The sequence below is a fragment of the Heloderma suspectum genome, chromosome 4 (assembly GCF_057233095.1).
Source record: "Heloderma suspectum isolate Gila_16-S chromosome 4, 16-S_ref, whole genome shotgun sequence".
NCBI classification, from domain to species: domain Eukaryota; kingdom Metazoa; phylum Chordata; class Lepidosauria; order Squamata; family Helodermatidae; genus Heloderma; species Heloderma suspectum.
The window spans coordinates 136,943,123-136,961,362 of NC_139461.1; the positions used below are offsets into that span (position 1 = coordinate 136,943,123).

At 43.7% G+C, this 18,240-nt stretch overlaps 3 protein-coding genes across 11 annotated transcripts in view; 1 reads left to right on the forward strand and 2 right to left on the reverse strand.

Moving 5' to 3' along the window:
- Positions 1 to 2,284, forward strand: part of CTNNAL1 (catenin alpha like 1) — a 59,548-nt gene extending 57,264 nt beyond the window's left edge. For both annotated transcript variants that reach the window (XM_084850628.1, XM_084850629.1), the window contains one exon: positions 42 to 2,284. In XM_084850628.1, the coding sequence (XP_084706754.1) occupies positions 42 to 212 (171 nt within the window). In that variant the 3' untranslated portion in view covers positions 213 to 2,284. The remainder of the gene's footprint in view (positions 1 to 41) is intronic.
- ABITRAM (actin binding transcription modulator) lies at positions 825 to 8,817 on the reverse strand. Its single transcript, XM_084850631.1, has 6 exons — positions 8,592 to 8,817; positions 6,953 to 7,004; positions 3,398 to 3,527; positions 2,610 to 2,686; positions 2,464 to 2,533; positions 825 to 2,368 (listed from the first exon to the last, which is right to left on the reverse strand). Exons 1-6 carry the CDS (start codon positions 8,764 to 8,766, stop codon positions 2,243 to 2,245), a joined length of 630 nt encoding a protein of 209 aa, XP_084706757.1. The 5' UTR covers positions 8,767 to 8,817; the 3' UTR covers positions 825 to 2,242.
- A 4,343-nt stretch (positions 8,818 to 13,160) lies between these two features.
- SLC39A6 (solute carrier family 39 member 6) overlaps positions 13,161 to 18,240 on the reverse strand; it is a 29,795-nt gene continuing 24,715 nt past the window's right edge. For 7 of the 8 annotated variants that reach the window (XM_084850636.1, XM_084850632.1, XM_084850633.1 and 4 more), the window contains 2 exons: positions 16,824 to 17,014; positions 13,161 to 15,687 (listed from right to left, as the gene is read on the reverse strand). In XM_084850636.1, coding sequence (XP_084706762.1) covers positions 15,535 to 15,687; positions 16,824 to 17,014 — 344 coding nt within the window. In that variant the 3' untranslated portion in view covers positions 13,161 to 15,534. Of the gene's footprint in view, positions 15,688 to 16,632; positions 17,015 to 18,240 lie in introns of those variants that run through there. The other variant, XM_084850638.1, reaches the window with a different exon arrangement.

An 18,240-nucleotide genomic window follows, 5' to 3' on the forward strand; every position in this document is an offset into this window, starting at 1 on the left:
TTTCTGTGTGGAGCACTACCTTATTTTTTAATTTATTGCAGCACAAAGCAGGAAATGGCTATCTTAGAGCACATCATCCTTGGAGAGAAAATGGCCTGCATGCAGCTGCAAGAGAAGGCAGAGGCCTGGCTGGGAGAACAGACTCCTTCGGGATCAAGTCCTTGGAACAACATGTAGCAAACCTTACAGTTTTAGAGAACAAACAATTCTAAGGTGCTTTTTTAGGAATGAAAAGATTTCCATAAGGGGGCTGTACACTAAACCCCTCCTAATTGCTTTCTTTTGAGAAAGGTGAAACCAGGTTAGAAAAAGCTATTGTAACCTTTTCACATCTAATAGATGTCATGGTACTTGGCAGTTAACAAAAGCAAAAAGTCAGCTTCAATGGCTGCATATTTTTGTAAGGTGAATAACTTTTTGTTCACTGTTAATACTGCTAGTTTTGTAATCACGTACACTTATGATTGTCTTACTCTTCAACCCCAAAGATGCTGCTATGAATGCTTAGGCACATGGACTGGATGGGCTATATGAAAAACTACTGGTATTTTTTGTTTTGTTTAACAGTCATCCCTAGTGTGAGCCTAGGACCCTGGTCTGCAAGTACTGACTGTGGAGGGCTGCTTAGAAAAGGGAGGAACAGAGGCTGGGCCAGCATCTCAACCCCCACCTCCCAGTGGCCTGCCGACAAGTTCTGTTGCCAGAACTCTTGCCTATTGGTGGGCGATGGCAGGGAGGGCAAGGAGGAGAGGCAGGCGGCAACTCTTAAGCGGCTTAGGTCTAAAGGGGTCCATGTTGCTGCCCCTTTGAAGCATTAGTTATTTACAAGAAAGCTTTAATGATGAAAGCCTTCTGAAATCCTCACTTTTCACAAACACATTTAGGTTACAAATAAAAGATCAGTAGTAGTGTTAATGAAGCCAGCTACAGATAAGAGCTTGCTTTTGTCTTGCTCCTTTTTATATTATACACAACTTCATATTCATTGAATTTTTACAGCATGATCTAAGCCACTTTATCAGAATTCAGTTCTAAGGAGTCTAGTGAGACTAGCTCCCTAGGATTCCAGCCTTAAATGTAAAGTTTAAGCCTTCACTTTTAGCAGGTGGCAGAGCAAAGTTCCAAGGTAGTTAACAATTTAAGCTTTATAATTCCATTTGGAAATAAGGTATAGCTATTAAGGTCAGTCACTACAAAGGGCATTACTTGTTTCGTAGAGACTAAAATTCTTCTCTGAGCTTGTTTGAGATATATGTATGCTTGCTATGCTAACTGAGATATCACTGAGTGCACTGGTCCTACGTTTCATTGTTAAGATTTTAGTGTCATCACTCATTCCCCCCCACCCCATCTGGAATAGCGTAAACCAAGAATCTTAGAAAATGATTGATATGGTTACGATAAACTGTGCCATTCATCTTTTACCTTACCTTTAGGATAGAAACTGGACAAATAAGTAGTAAACAGAGGATTCCCTATCGCATTTGACTCCAACATATGAAGTGGGGGGCTATGAGGCAGAATATAACTTACCACCTGCTTTCCCTTTTCCTGTTGCAACCCCAGTCCTATATCTGCTCCCCATCTGAGGCACATGTAGAAAAGTGGCAGGTGTGCAGAAAGTTTAAGACTCCCACTCATAACTTCTTTCCTGCAAATCATCTTTTTACCTTTATACATCTGAAGCCAACACAGGATAGAGATGGCTGTTCGCTGGTGAGTGTCTAGTTCTGGCTTTGGCTACCATCCACTTTACTTCACTTAGGTGTATGTTTCAACACTAAAATCTTCAAGGTAACAAAATAGTAATGAAAGATTGATGATACGCTCTAAGATTTGGGCTTTACTAATAAGGTAGAGATGATCATACTGTACAGATGGAATACTGATAAACAAAAGCTTTTATAGACATTAGAAACAGGACAGTATTTTGGCATTGCTGCTTTAAATACAACTGTACAGTTATGGTCCATCTGCAGTTAAGGTATTTTGAAGTTCCACTGAGGTCACTGGGAGAGATTTAAGTACATGCTTGATATTCTTATGAATAAATGAGCCTTTAGGTGCTTAAAAATTGTCTTGATTGTGCCTCATGTGCTAAAAATGAACAACTTTTCAGTCATGTTGCAATTCCAAATTTTGAAAACCCATAAAGTCACTTTATCATGGGATATACTGGAAGCTGTCTTAAACAATTCATTTTTCTGCTATGAAATATTTAGTTCTCATTCTGTGTATTGTATCATGTGGAATTAAAACGTTTTGTCAAAACATCTTCATATTCTTTCCGTGTCAAAAGCCCCTGAGTTATTTTTTTGCTTTCTTCAAACTTCGGTAATACAACGGCGATGTATCCCTCTGTGGAAGGCTGGAAAAAAAAAACACATACAGGAGAAGTGAGACACAAAGAAGAGGGAAGGCACAGAGGGGAAATGTGGCTAAAAATTCGTTTGAAAGTCTCACCTTTTCTTGTAGGAGAGATGGATTGTCCAGAATATTTTCATTCACTTCTATCAATCTCCCTCTTATGCAGCTGCAGAGAATTTCCAGTTCAGAAAAAGCAAGATCAGTAAAAGCAACACAGTATAAACAAAACTCTACCTACTTACCTATATATAGTATACTCTTCTCCATCTGAGCAGAAAATTCGACACAGAGGGGCAAGTTCTGTTAAAAACTGAGCACCCTGGGTAGAAATACAGCATGCAACTAATTAGGATTGTGAGAAAAGGATAAGCAGCAAGAGGCTACATTCTGACACCAATGTATATGCATTTAATACTTCAATTCAAGGAATGTAGTTTTATTCACCCATTTGTCTTCATCAATCTGTTTATTCCCCAATCTAAGAGCACGAGGACTCTGAACACTGCTATGCCCTGGCTTTAACCTGCTCTCCTCCATCCTATCTTCCATGCAGGAAAGCAAGCGACCTCAGACTTTCTCTGTTCCCCTTCTCACAGCAGGAGCGGTAGAGGGAATTCAGACAGACTGGACCATACCACAAGAGCAGAGACCCTCCTCTCACTACACTCTGATCTCCCCTTCCTCCCATAGGTCACAAGGGAGAGAGGAAGGGGACAGTATCTGACTTAGCCAACAGACCACTTTGAAAAATGAGGCCTCTGTCACACTCATGTATTCAAAATGGCTGCTTGTAAAGTTATTTGCCCGCAAGGGGGCATATATACTTAGGCTGCTGCACAATGTGTCCCCCCATCCCCACTACTGATCGCCTCTTAATGAAAAGCAAGAGGCATAGGGTAGATAACTAATCTTTATGTTAAAACAGCTCCTGCTCTGAGGCAGCAGGATTTGCATTTTTAAAAAGTACATGACAAAGTTGCTTACAGTTAAAGTCTTCCGCCGAGTTATAAATGAAATGAACCATACCCACCCGTTTAGACTTTCCAGAAACTTTATTTTGCAGCCTGCTGCAGTTTGCACTGATCTGGTAACTAATACTCTCAATTGATTTTCTCTTTCGAAGAAGAGGATGCGCATCTGCTATAGTGATGACACAGATTCTACAAGAAAAGAAGTTAGAACAATTACCTATTTAGTCTCCCTCTCAGGAACTAACTATCTGGCAATACTAGGGAAACTGATGAATACAGTAAATTATGTTACTCTGGAAAGTCGCAGTTTCTTTACAACACTTTTTGGCCAGAAACAGGAGACAGCAAATACAAACATTATGTACTGAAAACATTTTTTTAAAGTTAACAGGGTTTCACCAATACAAAATCCTGCCTAACTTTAGCTGGAGCAATTGGAAGAAGAGGAGCCCTATGTGCAACAAATGTACACTTCTGTTCAGAAAAGCAACTTTTTGCTCCAAGTGCCAGGCCCAGATCAATTGTACTGTCCTTTGAATGTGCATCTGAGTTATGCTTGTGATTCCAAATCCGGCAAGAGACACACATGCTTAGGTGTACAAATCTCCTTAATTCCATCAAGTGTGAGGCAAGTATATATTACGAGTACGTTAAATTTGTCTTGAGCAAAGTTAGCTAAACAAAGTTCAAAAACATAATTACCTTGCTAGATTCAAACCAGAGGCCCATGTAGCATTCTGTCTCCAACAATGGTCAGACAGATCCTATGGGCACTCCTATTGGTCATTATCTTCATGCCATGCTTGAACAGCGTGAAGACAATGGCCAAGCCCCACTCATCCCTAGCATCTAGTGTCTAGAAATTAGGGATCTTTGAGAATTTCATTTGTTGGGTGAAAAGTCGATGGATTTGTTCCAGTTTGGCCCAAAGGATTTCATTCTATTTCCCCCTGCTGGTGTCAACTGGATTTGTAGTGAGTTGAGACAATACGTGGATTCTGGTTTTTTTTTTTCATGTTGGCAATTTGCGTAATGGGGGGGCTTTAAATTTGCATAACAGGTCACAATTTTAAAAAAATATATTGATCTTGCGTAAATGCGCACAATTGCGTGTCCACTATATAGCCCTGCAGAGACATATTCCCCTCTTGTCAATGTCCTTGTCAGTTTCATCCTGTCCACAGACTTTGTTTGCCCTGCACAGCCCTGTCCAGAACTTGTCAGTTCTTCCCCCATCTCCCTCCAGAAGTGCCAAAGTGGAGGATAAATCCACAAGTTTATTGACAAGTATGGAATATGGCTCTGCTAGGCTAAACAACTTAGTGTGTGGAGAGGATGAAACTGACAAGGCTATTGACAAGATGGGAATATGCCTCCACAGGACTTGTGATTGCACGCACTTCTGCAAGATCACCAATTTAAAAATATTTTTAAAATATTATGATCCCATTTGTCCAAATCTAACGGCCCCCCCCATTATGCAAATTGCCAACCCAAACCCCAAATCCATGTACTGCCTCAACTTGCTACAGATCCAGTTGACACCAGCGGGGGCAAATGGAATGAAATCCACAGGGCTGAATTGAAAGAATCCTTCAACTTTTCACCCCCCAAATGAAATTTTCCTACATCCCTAATTTCAGGGCTGCCAGGTGAACTTCCGATTGTGTGTACTTGTGCAAGATCACCAATTAAATATTTTTTAAAATTACACCATTTGTGCAAATTTCAAGTCCCCCCCCAATTTGCACACATTACAATTTGTGCAAATTGAGGACCACTCCCCGCCCCCATACACAAAATATTTCTGGAACGAAAAAATTCCACTACAGTATGCCACTACTTACTGGAATGGAAACACTCCAGAATCCTGTCAGGTTTAAACAGAATGGGATTCCCAGCACTGCACATCCCTACCAGAAATACACTCTGTACATCAGCCTTCCCCAAACTGGTGCCCTCCAGTAGTTTTAGAACTCCCATCAGCTCTAGCCAGCATGGCCAATGGTCACGAATCCTGGTAGTTGAAGTTCAAAACATTTGGAAGGCACCAGACTGGGGAAGGTTGCTATGAGTATAAGATACGGAAAGTGAGACACACAAAAAACTTGGAGATAATGAATTTTAGAATATCAACTGCCCCATTATATATTTGAAAAATGAAGGGCCATAACAAGCTTTCTTCAAATAGTATACTTCTAAAACCTGTAAACAACATATAAGGCTTTGTGGGGAGAGGGCTACAAAACTCAGCAACTTCTCATGGGACACATATTTCCATTATTGGCAAGTTTCAGTAGCCAACTAGTTGCCCAGATTATATTCTTAGATCATTTTTGGTTGCTCAGTTGCAGAACAGGTTCAGCCCTCATTTACCACACATGCAACTCAATTGAAACTCCTTGTGGATTGTGCATTTATATGTAGATCCAGAACCAAAATGGTTCAAAAGCAGTGAGGTGCTGAAAGCAGTAAAAGGCAGATTGTTACAGGTTTTGTTAATTTTTCCCCACTTTCCCCCAGAAGTCTGAGGGCTAACTACATACATTTCTGATAATCAAAGGTCACAATCACATGTGCCAAACAAAGTGCACAAGTCCAACTGAATTAAGAGACTTGCTTCTAAGTAGGGAGGCATGGATTGGACTGCCAAGGTGTTTGATATTCCTCCTCTTACAATAAGTTTGGTGTGTACAAAGGCACCAATAAAGCTTTTTGTGGAGCCATCTTCTAAGGGCCTTCCATTACATTTGAGTTGATAGCTATGCTGCCAAATAATAAGGAATACATCAGAGGACAAAAATCTAGTCTTAACAGGCCATTCTAGATTCTATTGTGCAAAAGATGCAGTGTTGTTACGGGGCATCCAAACACTCTCTACCTAGCTAGCATCTATACTGCAGAGAAACTCCTTTCCTAGCTTCAGCTACACGTTTTGTTGACAGAAAATGATAGTTAAGTCACTGGCCCCGGTCTAGTAGCGTGCACTGGCTATTGGTCACTGCAAAAGCATGCTAGTGATATAATTTCTGATGGGCAGCACACTCTCATCATAATCCGATAACTTTTTAAAAGTACTCTTTCACTTCTCTGAAGTTGGATTCTCTCCACTTTATCACTCCAGTGGCAACACTCCTGTAGACTTGAAAATTGGTAAACAAAATCTGGCAAACAGCATCAAGGCAACGGCCTATCCTGTAGCGCTTCCACTCTGTTTTATTAACTTTGGCCCTAGGCTATGTGCTCCTACTCTCTAGCAGGAGGACACAGATCAGTCTTGTTTAATTAAAAAATGGAAATGTGATCCTCCTCCACTGCAGCTATCCCATCTGTTCTCAGACTTCTAAGATTCTTAACATGCAGAGAAATACTCAAAGAGGTGGCAGAACTCTTCAGACTTGAACTATCACTTAGTGACAGAATCATTTTGACACGTAATTCTTTTGAGGTGGGAATAACGTTTGAATGACTGCAGAAAATATGTTATACTACTAGTACCATGGGTTTTCATACTGGGATTGTAAAAATCTTATGCTCATTTATTGGGAATTAATCCCACTGAACACAGAAGCACTTCTGAGTAAACATGCATCTAAATGGGCTGTAATGCTTACCTATTAGAATGCTGCAGTATGCAATGGTCCTCATATGGATTGCCTTTTACATCTGGAAAAAAAAGGATTACTTGACAGCTTCTAGACTAGAAATGTGCGGAGTGCAGGCTGAGTGAAATTGCCTTCCTCTACGGAGGGAGCAATCCTATGGCCACTGAACTCTGTCCAGAGGTCCATAGGATTTTTCGGTTTCTGGGAACCGAGGTCGGAGCCACAGCTCTGAACACAGTTCCCAGAAACCATGCTCCCCACCCCCTCATAGCCGATGTAGTTCTCTCCGCGCTGGCTACATCTCTATGCTCAGAAATGGAGCGTGGAGATGGTGAAAAGGGGATGGTCCTGGGGGTGGGGACCATGGAAGCCGCTTTACACAGCTTCGTATGCACCACAGGGCGTCCTTCCCTCCCTGAAGCCTCAGCTACACAACCAAAATCAGCCATCTAGCCAAAAATGCAGGGCAAGATCATCTCCATGCTACGGCCACCCTGCATTGGATACTCAGCAGCCTCTGACTTCGGAGGGTGCTATCAATAAAATATGCCCTAAAGCCACAAAAGGTATTCTGGCACCTCCAAGCCTGACACATATATTATGACATAAGCTTTCATAGACCAGAGCCCACATCATCAAATGCATGGAACGTCATCCCATGCTGGTAGAGATATGTGTGTGTGTGCGAAAGGAGAAGGAAAAAAGTTAGGTTGGAGGGGAATGAAATCCAAGAAATATAGACAGCGATAATCACATTGACGTTTAGATATATGTAAAATAATTTACAGCGACAAAGCAGTGTTGACAAACATGCTAGCATTGATAAGTGAATTAGCACCTGTAGCGTTGTTACTAAAGCTGCAATCCTATGTACGCTTACTTGGGATATCATCAGTGGATCTGAGTCACACTGATACCATTACTATTTATGTTATCAATATATCTGGCATTTTACAGAATAACAAAAGCAAAACAGCCAGGTCTCGCCTTGCCCCAAGGAGTTTCCAATATAAGTTTCTGCAGCAGGAGAGGAGAGGCATGGATGATAAGGGATGGCTACCAGCCAATGCAGTTGCATGTACAAAATGTTGCAGTGTGGGAGCGGCCTGCCCAGGGTTACAGCCAGCAAGCCATGCCTTCTTTCAGGCTCCTCCATCCAGCGCCCCCATCCCCCCACTCCAATAATCAGCATTCCATGGCTGCTGGGAATAGTAAGTCCTCGCTGGGCTGTTTTTGGTGGTGATGGGGCGAGGCTCCCCCTACTGAAGGTTCTTCTAAATACTTTTTGTACTTCTGCAAACCTTGCGGCCTCCCCAGACCTGCTGATATTTCCCTTTTCTCGTGCGGTGGATGTGCTCTTTGGGCTGTCTTAAGGTTTGGTATTAGGCCTTCCAGCTGGGGTTGGACTACAGCTCCCAGCATCCCCCAGCGCTCGTGTTGGCTGGGGATACTCGGAGTTGTGGTCCAACACAGCTGGAGGACAGCGGGCTGAGGAAGGCTGCTTTAGAGCATTTTTAAAACTACTGGCCCTGCAACCCCGAAGCGGTCACTGAGCATCGTTGTCTCTTCCCCCGCCCCCGTCCCAATCCGGGAAAGTGTGTGTGTGTGTGTGGGGGGGGGGGTCTTCGTGCAATTATTCTCCCTTTACCTGGTTTGTACCAGCGGGTAAAATACCGCTCCGTCACGCCGGGCACCGTTGCCATGGTAGCTGGGGCCTCGGGGCCTTCCTCCGCCATGATACGCAAGCACGAACTCAGCCACCCCGGAGAGACCTCTGCGGTTGAGTTTAGGACCCCTCCAGCCCTACACCAAAGCGGGAACATGGAGAGCCATAGAGGTAAGCGAACGGCAACCCGGAACAGCCTCAGAACCTCAGCGTCGCCGCCGCCGCCGCCGCCGCCGCAGAGATCAAGAGCTTGGCGTAACTGAGAGGCAGATCTCGCTGTTGGAGGAGGGAGTTTCCGGGTTTACACTACGGGCCATTTTTAAATTTCCCCCGAGTCAGAAGTAAGAGCTGCCCAAAGAAATCAATCAAGACATCCGGGACTTTAGCGGGGCCGCGATTGGGCACCAGCGTGCCCAGCCCCGAACGAAAGATGGAAGCAAGCCGGGCGAGCCTGCGCATGTGTAGTCAGAAGCAGGCCCCACTGAGTTCAGTGGGACTTGCCTCCCCTAAGTCCTGTGAGAGAAAATGTAGGTTCGGGAGGTGGGTGGGTCGGATTTTAAGGGCGCAATCCTATGCATGTTTAGACGGGGGGAAAGGCTTGCAACTCTCAGCACGCCCCAGCCGGCATGGCTGGCTGAGGCACGTTGGGAGTTGTATGCCTTTTCTCTGTCTAAACGTGCACGGGATTGTGCTCTAAACCTCGAAAACGAGCGCCACCAGCGCCCATGTTAATGCAAACGCTACCCTTGGCCACGGGGTGGGGTTGCGGTTAGTGGCTGAGAGAATGGCTCACGACAGCCCTGCGCAGTAGCCCACCCTCTCAAGGCTGCAGGTTAAAAGGCGGGGCCGAGGTTGCTTTCGGGCTGGATTGCCAGCACTCCGCTCTGGTGGGAGCAGCCAAGGTCAGTCGAGCACCGTTTCTCCCTCGTTGCCCGGTCTCAGTTGCATGTAGCAGCCCCGTTGCGCTTTTTAAATGTTTCTAAACTCAAGACAGACCCAAGAGTGAGAGCCATTGGCTGTGCAGGCAGGGGCAGATGGGAGGTGCCGTCCCACCATGTGGAGGGCCACATGTTTCCTGCTACGCCGCCTTGATCTGCCCAAACCGGAAATTCAGATTGTGTCACTCTACTCTCTATCTCTAGAAGCGTGCCAGGCTCAACTTTCCGCGCCCAACGGATCGCGGCCACGCGCGGGCATCCCGCGTGGAGGAGGGCAGAAGCGGATGCGCTGTTGATCGCTGGCTGATTTGCAGTGGACCAGCGAGAGATTCTGCCTCCCTCCTCCTTCGGATAGTGCGCAGCTGGCTGCCGTCTTGGCGCCAGTTTTAGTTCGGCATTTTGAGACGCACCTGCGTCTCCCTCCCACGGACAAAGCCGCTCCTCCAGACAGCCCCTTTTGGGGGGAGTCGGGCAGCTGCCGCGATCGGCCTCTCTTCTCGCTGTCCTCCCCGGCCCCCAAATACCGAGCCCCTCCCGGCTTTTCTGACTCCTGTTCCACAAGTCGCTTTCCTGGAACTCTGGTGAAGTGCTACAAAAGGTCCGTAGGAACTAAGGAAGCCGAGGGAAAACCAGGAGGTGGTGGGGCTGGGGGGAGTGAGGTTTGTTTTTTCGTAGTATGGAAGGAGCGCCAGCGGAATTCTGGCAATCAAAATTAATTCCTGAGCTGGATATGCACTCAAGGGCTCCCTGTCCTTTAGGGGTGTGCACCTTGCCTAACAACAAAGCGGGGGGCGGAAGGGTGGGGGCTTCCCTGTGGAAAAAACGAGTACGTGCGAGGGAGAGGAGACAAGTTATTCATGAGAGAGGTCTTCGGGTTTCTCCGATATGGGAGATAATGCTATCACTTTGATAAAGTGCAGGGGCTACAATTTTAAGTGTGGCAAGGGTAAAGGTTGCAGCAACCCTTAAATATTCTGGAGGAAAACCACTTTGCATATACTCAGAGGCACAGATCTCCTTAATTTTAAGTGTGCAGAGGGGACAAGGTGCAGTTCCCCTTAATGTGGTGAGGGAAAGAAACTGCTGCAGGATTCTTTAAAAAAAACCCCAAAGTAATGGAAGCTTATTGTCAGCCCACTCCTAATCTAATACAGAGCAAGCGTAGGGCACCACAGAAATATGGAATGGATGGGCACATGGTACATACAGCAGTTCCCCGTTGCATATGATGCGCTTACCCCTACATATGTCAATATTCAAATGGAAACCAGAAATAAGAGCATTGTGACTTCATAACTCTTGCCTTTTTACACTGACTTACACATTAAGGCAATATAATAAAGGACTAGACTCACAAGAGCAGCACCAACTCCTAATTGCAGCTGCAAATGGTAGCCATCTTGGGGGCAATAGAGGAAAAATGGCTTAATTAGCGTTAATGCTGACCACTCATTCTATTCATTACATATCTGTTATGTTTCATTATTTTGCTGTAAGGTGTCAACTCTTTCAAAGGCCATAACAGCTTCATATTGTTCTTTTCTGTAGCCCTAGATTCCCCCACCACACCTCATTCCCGATTTAGAAGCATGATGGGGGGAGCTCACCTAAACATCTGGCTACTACAGAGCTGTTTAAACACACAAGAAACCTGCCAGGAAGGTGGGCAAGGGAAAGGGAGCAGTCGAAGAAGGAGTGGGAATTAATGGGGTTAATAAGGGGAGGGCTTGTCAATTTGTCAGAAACATGCATATTATTTTCATTCAGTTCATGCTTCTAGGGGTTGCCAGATTTTAAAAAAAAATCCTGATAGGGTTCCTGTGCATTTCATAGCTGCATGACAAGCACAATTTCACAAACTAAGCTTTCCCAAGGATGAAGATGCAAGGTGCCATTATTCAAGTGAAACCCGATAGTCCCATCAGGAGGGAAAATAGCTTTATGTGCTTTCTTAATAAGCATAGCACTAAGAACATGGCAAAGCAGGCAAGTTTTGCAATGGGAGAGGGAGTTAGCTAAGCATCTCTGCCAAACCTCTCCTTGCTTAAGCAGCACTCCTCAACTTTTTGTCCACATCTAGTTATTCTGAATAGTGTTGAGACAAGGTGGGTTCCACCTTGCCTCTTACTATTCTAAAACCATCTAGCCTGTGCCCTATATTTTTAAGGTATGTTTAGTCATTATAGATAAACACTGACCACAATATACAAATTAGCTCATGTTGATGTACTACAATATAAATCGTGGTTGCTTCATCATGGGCTACATTCAGTGTTGTGTGAGCAGATTGTGCAATGAGACTTCCCCTTCCTCTCTTCCCCTGTTGCACACCCACCAACTCTGCTCTGGAGCATCTCCCAACCCTCCAGAACAGATTTGGGGGGTGCACAGGATGAGAATTATTCTGCTAGCAGTGTCTGTTCCACTGGTGGATGGGAACCATTAGATACAACTCTGTAAATAAAGGTAAAATATGGTATGTTCAGGATAGCAGCCTGACCAGTTGGAAACAAGATCCACTGAAATCACCAGGATTTATTTCTGAATACATTTAGTAAATTAAGATTTGCCTGCTTAAAATGGGGGACAAGGATTTACATCAGATCAGAATGTTACCTTTCATTGAAATGTGTCTTTAACGTTCATGTTGAAGTCCTATGTACCTCAGACTTTAAAAAAAACACCCTCGAAGCAGCCAGATGTAAATGACAACATTCTTGCATAGCATAGTCAGTTATGAGTAGCCTACTTGGAACTCATGGAACCTATCAAGTTAGTGTGAAAAGAGGGCACCTTCTTCTTTGGGAAGAATGGAGGTATGCATTTATACATTATACTTGTCTAGGGATGTACGAAAGTCACTTACCTTTTCGCAGGGGTGCTTCGTGGTGGGGGGGAGGCACTTCACTTCCCCCCCTGAAGTTCAGGTGAGGGGGGGGAGGCTTCTCGCCTCGCCCGGCCGAAATTCAGGCCAGGGAGAAGCGCCGCGTCTCCCTGGCCGTGAAAAAAGTGTAAAAAAAAACAAAACACAACAACAACCCCGTGATAGGCTACGTAACGATTAACGTAGCCTATCACGGCTAGATTTCCAAAGTCAGCCGTGATAGGCTACGTTAATCGTTACGTAGCCTATCACGGGTGACTTTGAGAAAAAAAAAACGCGCGTACGCAAATGGCAGCGGCCTATAGGCTACGTAACGATTTACGTAGCCTATCACGGCTGACTTTGGAAATCTAGCCGTGATAGGCTACGCTAATCGTTACGTAGCCTATCACGGGGTTTTTGGGTTTTTTTTACACTTTGTAATGGCGGCGGCGGCGGCAGCTGGTCAGAAGACCGGCTGCCGCCCCCCATGAAAGGCTGACGAACCGCCGCCGGGAGGGACATTCGCCAAAGGTAAGTCCCATCCCGGGGGGGTGGCAGAGAATTTCATTGCCAATTTCGGGGGGCCGATTGCATTGGCGCTCGGCCCACCGAAGATTCGGGGAGAAATTCTCTGCCATCCCTATACTTGTCATTTCACAGCTTAAGAAATTAATCTCCTAGGAAGCAATAGGAGATGCTAAGAGAAAGGCTGGATACAAATTATCTTCAAAATATAAAGAGGGAAATCAGAGTATACTCAACTGTTTAATATCAAAAATTATATCCAGAGTATACAGATACCAGTACTGAGCAATAATAAACTGTTCCTTATCAAATTTGAGATTTGTCTGCTCCAGTCACTGCCACTAAGTAGATAGTGTGAGGCAGGTAAAGCAGAGGATGCATGAGTTCAAGAGTCATCATGTACAATTTTGAATATAGAATTTTTCTATGAAATTTCCTTTTATACAGTTAGGACACTACCTTTTTATAGACCTTTCCGACCATTCACCTTACAAAAACAATTATAGAAGTTATACTGGAGCATATTTCCTCAACTCCTCTGACCTATTAATTTTTTAAAATGGTATCCAGTTTAGTAGAGTGGATGGTATTGGGCTTGAACCTGGAAGCCCTGTATTTAAATTCTCTGATTTTGTATCTCAAATTTGCCATTGTAGCCTAATTTGCATATGTAACATACCAGTAGTTTGGTTTTGTCCAGCAAGGGTTTTTGTGAGGTGGATAAAAAAAGTACTTTTTACAGTAGGAAAACTACTAGCGCCCAACAGGCCTAACTTAAAAGTTTTCCACACACATAAAAAAGATGCTAGACCCATGGCAGTATCCATGGTGGACATACCCTTGGCACCTTTACTTCTCTAATAGCGGGTTCTGCATCTATCTGGCAAATTACTCTGCCTTGGAGTAAGCAGGAGACCAAGAGAGCCCCATAGCAACAGCCTTGCTCTTTAATGCAGTACCAGTGAAATCTACGATCACCTCAAAGATGACCATTGGGAAAAGTCAACAAACTAGATCCCTGCCAGAGCTATGGAACAAGTTAGTGGTAGCAACAATACATTACTGTAACACACACATGCTTAAAACTTCATAGCATCAAGCTCTCAAGAATCCAGCTCTAGGAAGTGAAGGATGTTCTTTCCACCACTGTTTCTATTTTTAGGATATGCAAGGTGTGAAAAAGTTGTTCTGACTCAACTATTCACCCTCTGCCAATTGGCTGCTTAAGACTCACGTGCACCACTAAATTTGGACAGTACTGCAACTATTAAGTGTGCACAAAATGCACAGCTCAAAACAGAATTTTCTGCAGTCTCTTCCTACTACCCATGTTCCTGTCTGTGTAGTCCATTCCTGATAACTCTCCCAGTATTGTGACATCACCTCTGGCAATCTGCTTGCCAGAGCATCTGCTCTGTGAGGGGGAAAAGAAGCAAATGCAAGAGATAAATGAGGCAATTCCTGCCTTTCAGACGAGGTGGCTGGGGGAGAGGAGAAAACAGAACATTTTGCCGCATTCTTCTCCCCAACTGTAGGACTCTGTTGCTGTGAGGTGCCTCCCTAACATTCCATCTGGCTGGATGTAGATATGTCTAGGTTGGCATTGGTACCCGCACACTACTTTTTAACTAACACTGTGATCTCAGGAGGAAGGGAGGGAAAATCGGCAATACCAGTGGATAACCTATGGTGGGCCAGACAAAAGGCCAGGGGGGACTGCACGTGATCACGGACTATGTTGTCCGTTCTTGTCCTAAATCGCATAACTTGTCAAAAAGATGTCAAGATTTAAATTTTTGAGGCAATAGACGTTTTTACTTTAGTACATTTAATTATTCCAAAAACTTAACACATAGACAAAGGAGCATGTAATTCTAATGGCAATCCAATTATGAAATCCCTTCATTAGGACACTAGTTTACATTACCATAACCACTTAAGAATAACTCAGAATACTATCTTTTCTTTTTTTCTATGAATAGCAATAGTGAAAATGATAACTTGTTTTTTCTATATCAACTATATTAAAAGCAAGCCCAGTTCACATGTTCGTGCCACTTTAACATACACAAGACAAAACCTGCATGCTGTAGCTATGTTCACAATATTAAATAACTTCTTTTAAAAGTACAGGTTAAAAGCTACTTCCCTTATAGCTTTAGCTTCCACTATGTTTGGCACAATTCAGTTTGTAATAGGCCAGTTTCTCCATAGTGCAACATACAGTACTCTGGTATGTATGCAAGCACTTCACATTACTAAAATGCCTAATCTAAATGCCTAATTAGAAGGGAAAAAGAAGTGCCTATCGTCAAACTTTCAGTACAAGATCAGTATCAAGAAAGTAAACAAAATTACTATGTGTTGGGGAAACATAGAGTGACATTTCCATGAAAGGAAGAGCTCCTTCCATTTGTGGAAGTGACTGAGATCCAGTGGAGGCACCCCACTATTTTTGTCCACTCCACCTCTCATGCTGCTCTGGAGGGTCACAAACCCCCTGGAACAGATCTTTAGAGTGCTGCAGTGGGAAGGAGGAACTGACAAAAATCACCTCCCACACTTCCTTTATAACTCATTAAGTCCAGATCTTACCCTACAAGTTTATACTGAACACAATTTTATGTTCAAACACAGAGATAAGTAACATAATACCAAATCCTAACAGAATTCCAGCATTCTGTAAGAGGAAATACCCCCAGCGGCTACATCCATGATCACTAGCGTCATTGTGGAGCATTTCAGGCACCTGGATTCAAAAACACCACACACACAGTTTTAAGTCAAAAACATTGCGGAACAATGTATCTGCATATTCAATTGTTAAAGTTCGTAGTAATTCGCCTTTATATCAGGGCTGCAGAAGCTCAGGCCTGGGGTCCCAATTTCACCCCCCTGGGGTTCCCCAGTTTGCCCAGCCCCCTTTTCCAGCCCCCAACCGTTTGGTGTTTTACTAGCTTTTGTTCTGGGCCTCTCGGCCCCACATTCTAAAAGGCTGAAATGCCTCTCTACGTCTTAGTCACTGGCAGTGAGAGCGTTAAGCTAAAACAAACAGATATTGCTCTGCTCAACACTGGACTGTGGTCCCTGAAAGTGTCTCCAAAATGGAATTTGGCCCTCAGGTGCAGAACCTCTTTCACCCCGTTCTATGTGGTACATGTGGGATTTGCTATAAAATGTTGCAGTGTATCCTCATCCTCTAACAGGAGCGCTCCTGTTCAGGGTTCCAGCCAGTCACATCCACATTCACATTCCTCTGGTATATTCTATGTCGTTAGGAGGTCAAGCAAGCCAATTTACTCTTCCCCTGACACAGTTATCATCCCCCCGCCCCCAACAGACACTCCACATGCCATGGCTCCTGGTGTCCACTGACCATGCCTGGTCTTTACCAGGCTATTGGGGAATGTTGTCCCCCTTTTTGGTTTTTTTAAAAGGGTTTTTTTTGTACTTCAGCTTACGCTTTCCTCTTGTTTCTCAGTGGACCTAATTACAAGGAATGATGACTGACTGCTATGCCAGCTGCAGGAACAAACTGTTCCTCTGTGCCTTGCTTGTAAGCTTTCTGGATGCATTTAACTGGCCACTATTAGAATACTGGACTATATGAACCTTTATTTGATCCAGCAGGGCTCTTATGTAAAGAAATTCAGATACTGGCATATTCTTTGGGTACATTTCTTAATGTTCATATTTCCTCCACACACCCCTATTAATTTATTTTATTTTATGACCCAGTCTAGAGACTGGCTACATCAGTAAATAAGGACATACTGACGTCAATGCCAGGACAATGTCTCCAGAGGAATATCTCACTGGCATTCTAGAGCAAATCTGTGGCTGCAACTGTTTAGTACCAATATCCAGTGCTATTTGTATACTTACCATATCAACAAGGGCCACATACATGAAGAGCCCAGCAGTAAGTGCAAAGATCCACATGGAAACATTGTCAGCATAGTGACCAATGAGTATCCCAGTAGCCATTCCAAGGTATGCCAACATAGCAGAGAGGGCGTTATAAAGAACAGCTTGTTTGACAGTCATGCCAGCTTTGAGAAGTACAGCAAAATCTCCTTTAAAAAAAGACACACAAACACTTTTATACTGGTCAAAACAGCTTCCCCAAAACATATTCTGAAGCCTTAAAAGCTCTCCTGCTTTCTTTAAATCAAGTCTTTCCAAACTTCAGAAGGATAGGAGAACCAAGCAATAAGCTTATTAGCCAGAGTTAATGTTAAACTTTGCAATTCTGCATGCACATGCACACACAAAATGTATCTCAATTTTTTCACCTCTCTACTAGAAATCTATTGGGACACTCCCACAATTTTATATTACTCCGGAATAAAAATATTTAACCCCAAAAGTCCTCACAATTATTCATTTTAGAATTTGCCATTAAAACATGCTTTAAATCAGTGGAAAATTGACATCACTTGCTTTAACCAATTATATTAAGTTGTTTTAAGCACCACAATTAAACAATATTAAGGATTATGTCACTAATTTGCATTAAAGAATTGTGATGAGAAACTGCCATTCAACAATGAATATTGCAATACTAAGTGTCAAACCTTTTGTTTCTTCTATTAGTCTGGAAGGAAGATAAAACTCATTTGCTTAAAATTAAGGAATTATGGGATCGAAGGTCTCCCAAGGTGGCTCCTGTATTATAATGTCTTTACAAATCTGTGGTGTAACCACACTTGGAATAGTGACCTGGTTTGCACAACACGGCAGAATATACAACCCCAGGTTGTTGTGTCATGCGAAACCAGACAGCAAGGGTTATTTGAGGTCTAAATAACCCTTAACCCTATAAGACCATGGCTTATGCAGGAGTTATTTAGCCCTCAACCCCCTCCACCTGGGTTTGCATGACATGACAAGTGCATATTCACATTGGTGGCTGGCACATGCCGCAGCTCCTCGAGGGCAAGTTAACCCACAATAAGCTGTTGTGCTGTGTGAACTAACCCATTGTGCACAGTGCTTTTTGCCACCTCTCAAAAACGATATTGTAGAGCTGAAAAAGGTGGAGAAAGGGGCAGCCAAAATTACTAGGGGGTTGGAGCAACTCTCCTATGAGGAAATGTTACAAAATTCAGGACTATTTAGTTCAGGAGAAAGGTAAGTGAGTGAACTGCCCAGAGACCTTGGCTACTAAGTGGCAGAGAAATGAAATTAATGAAATAAAATTATGCATGAGGTGGAGAAAGTGGATAGAGGTTTCTCTCCCTCTCTCATAATACTAGAAGCTGGGATCTTCCAATGAAGCTGAGTAGTGGGAGCTTCAGGG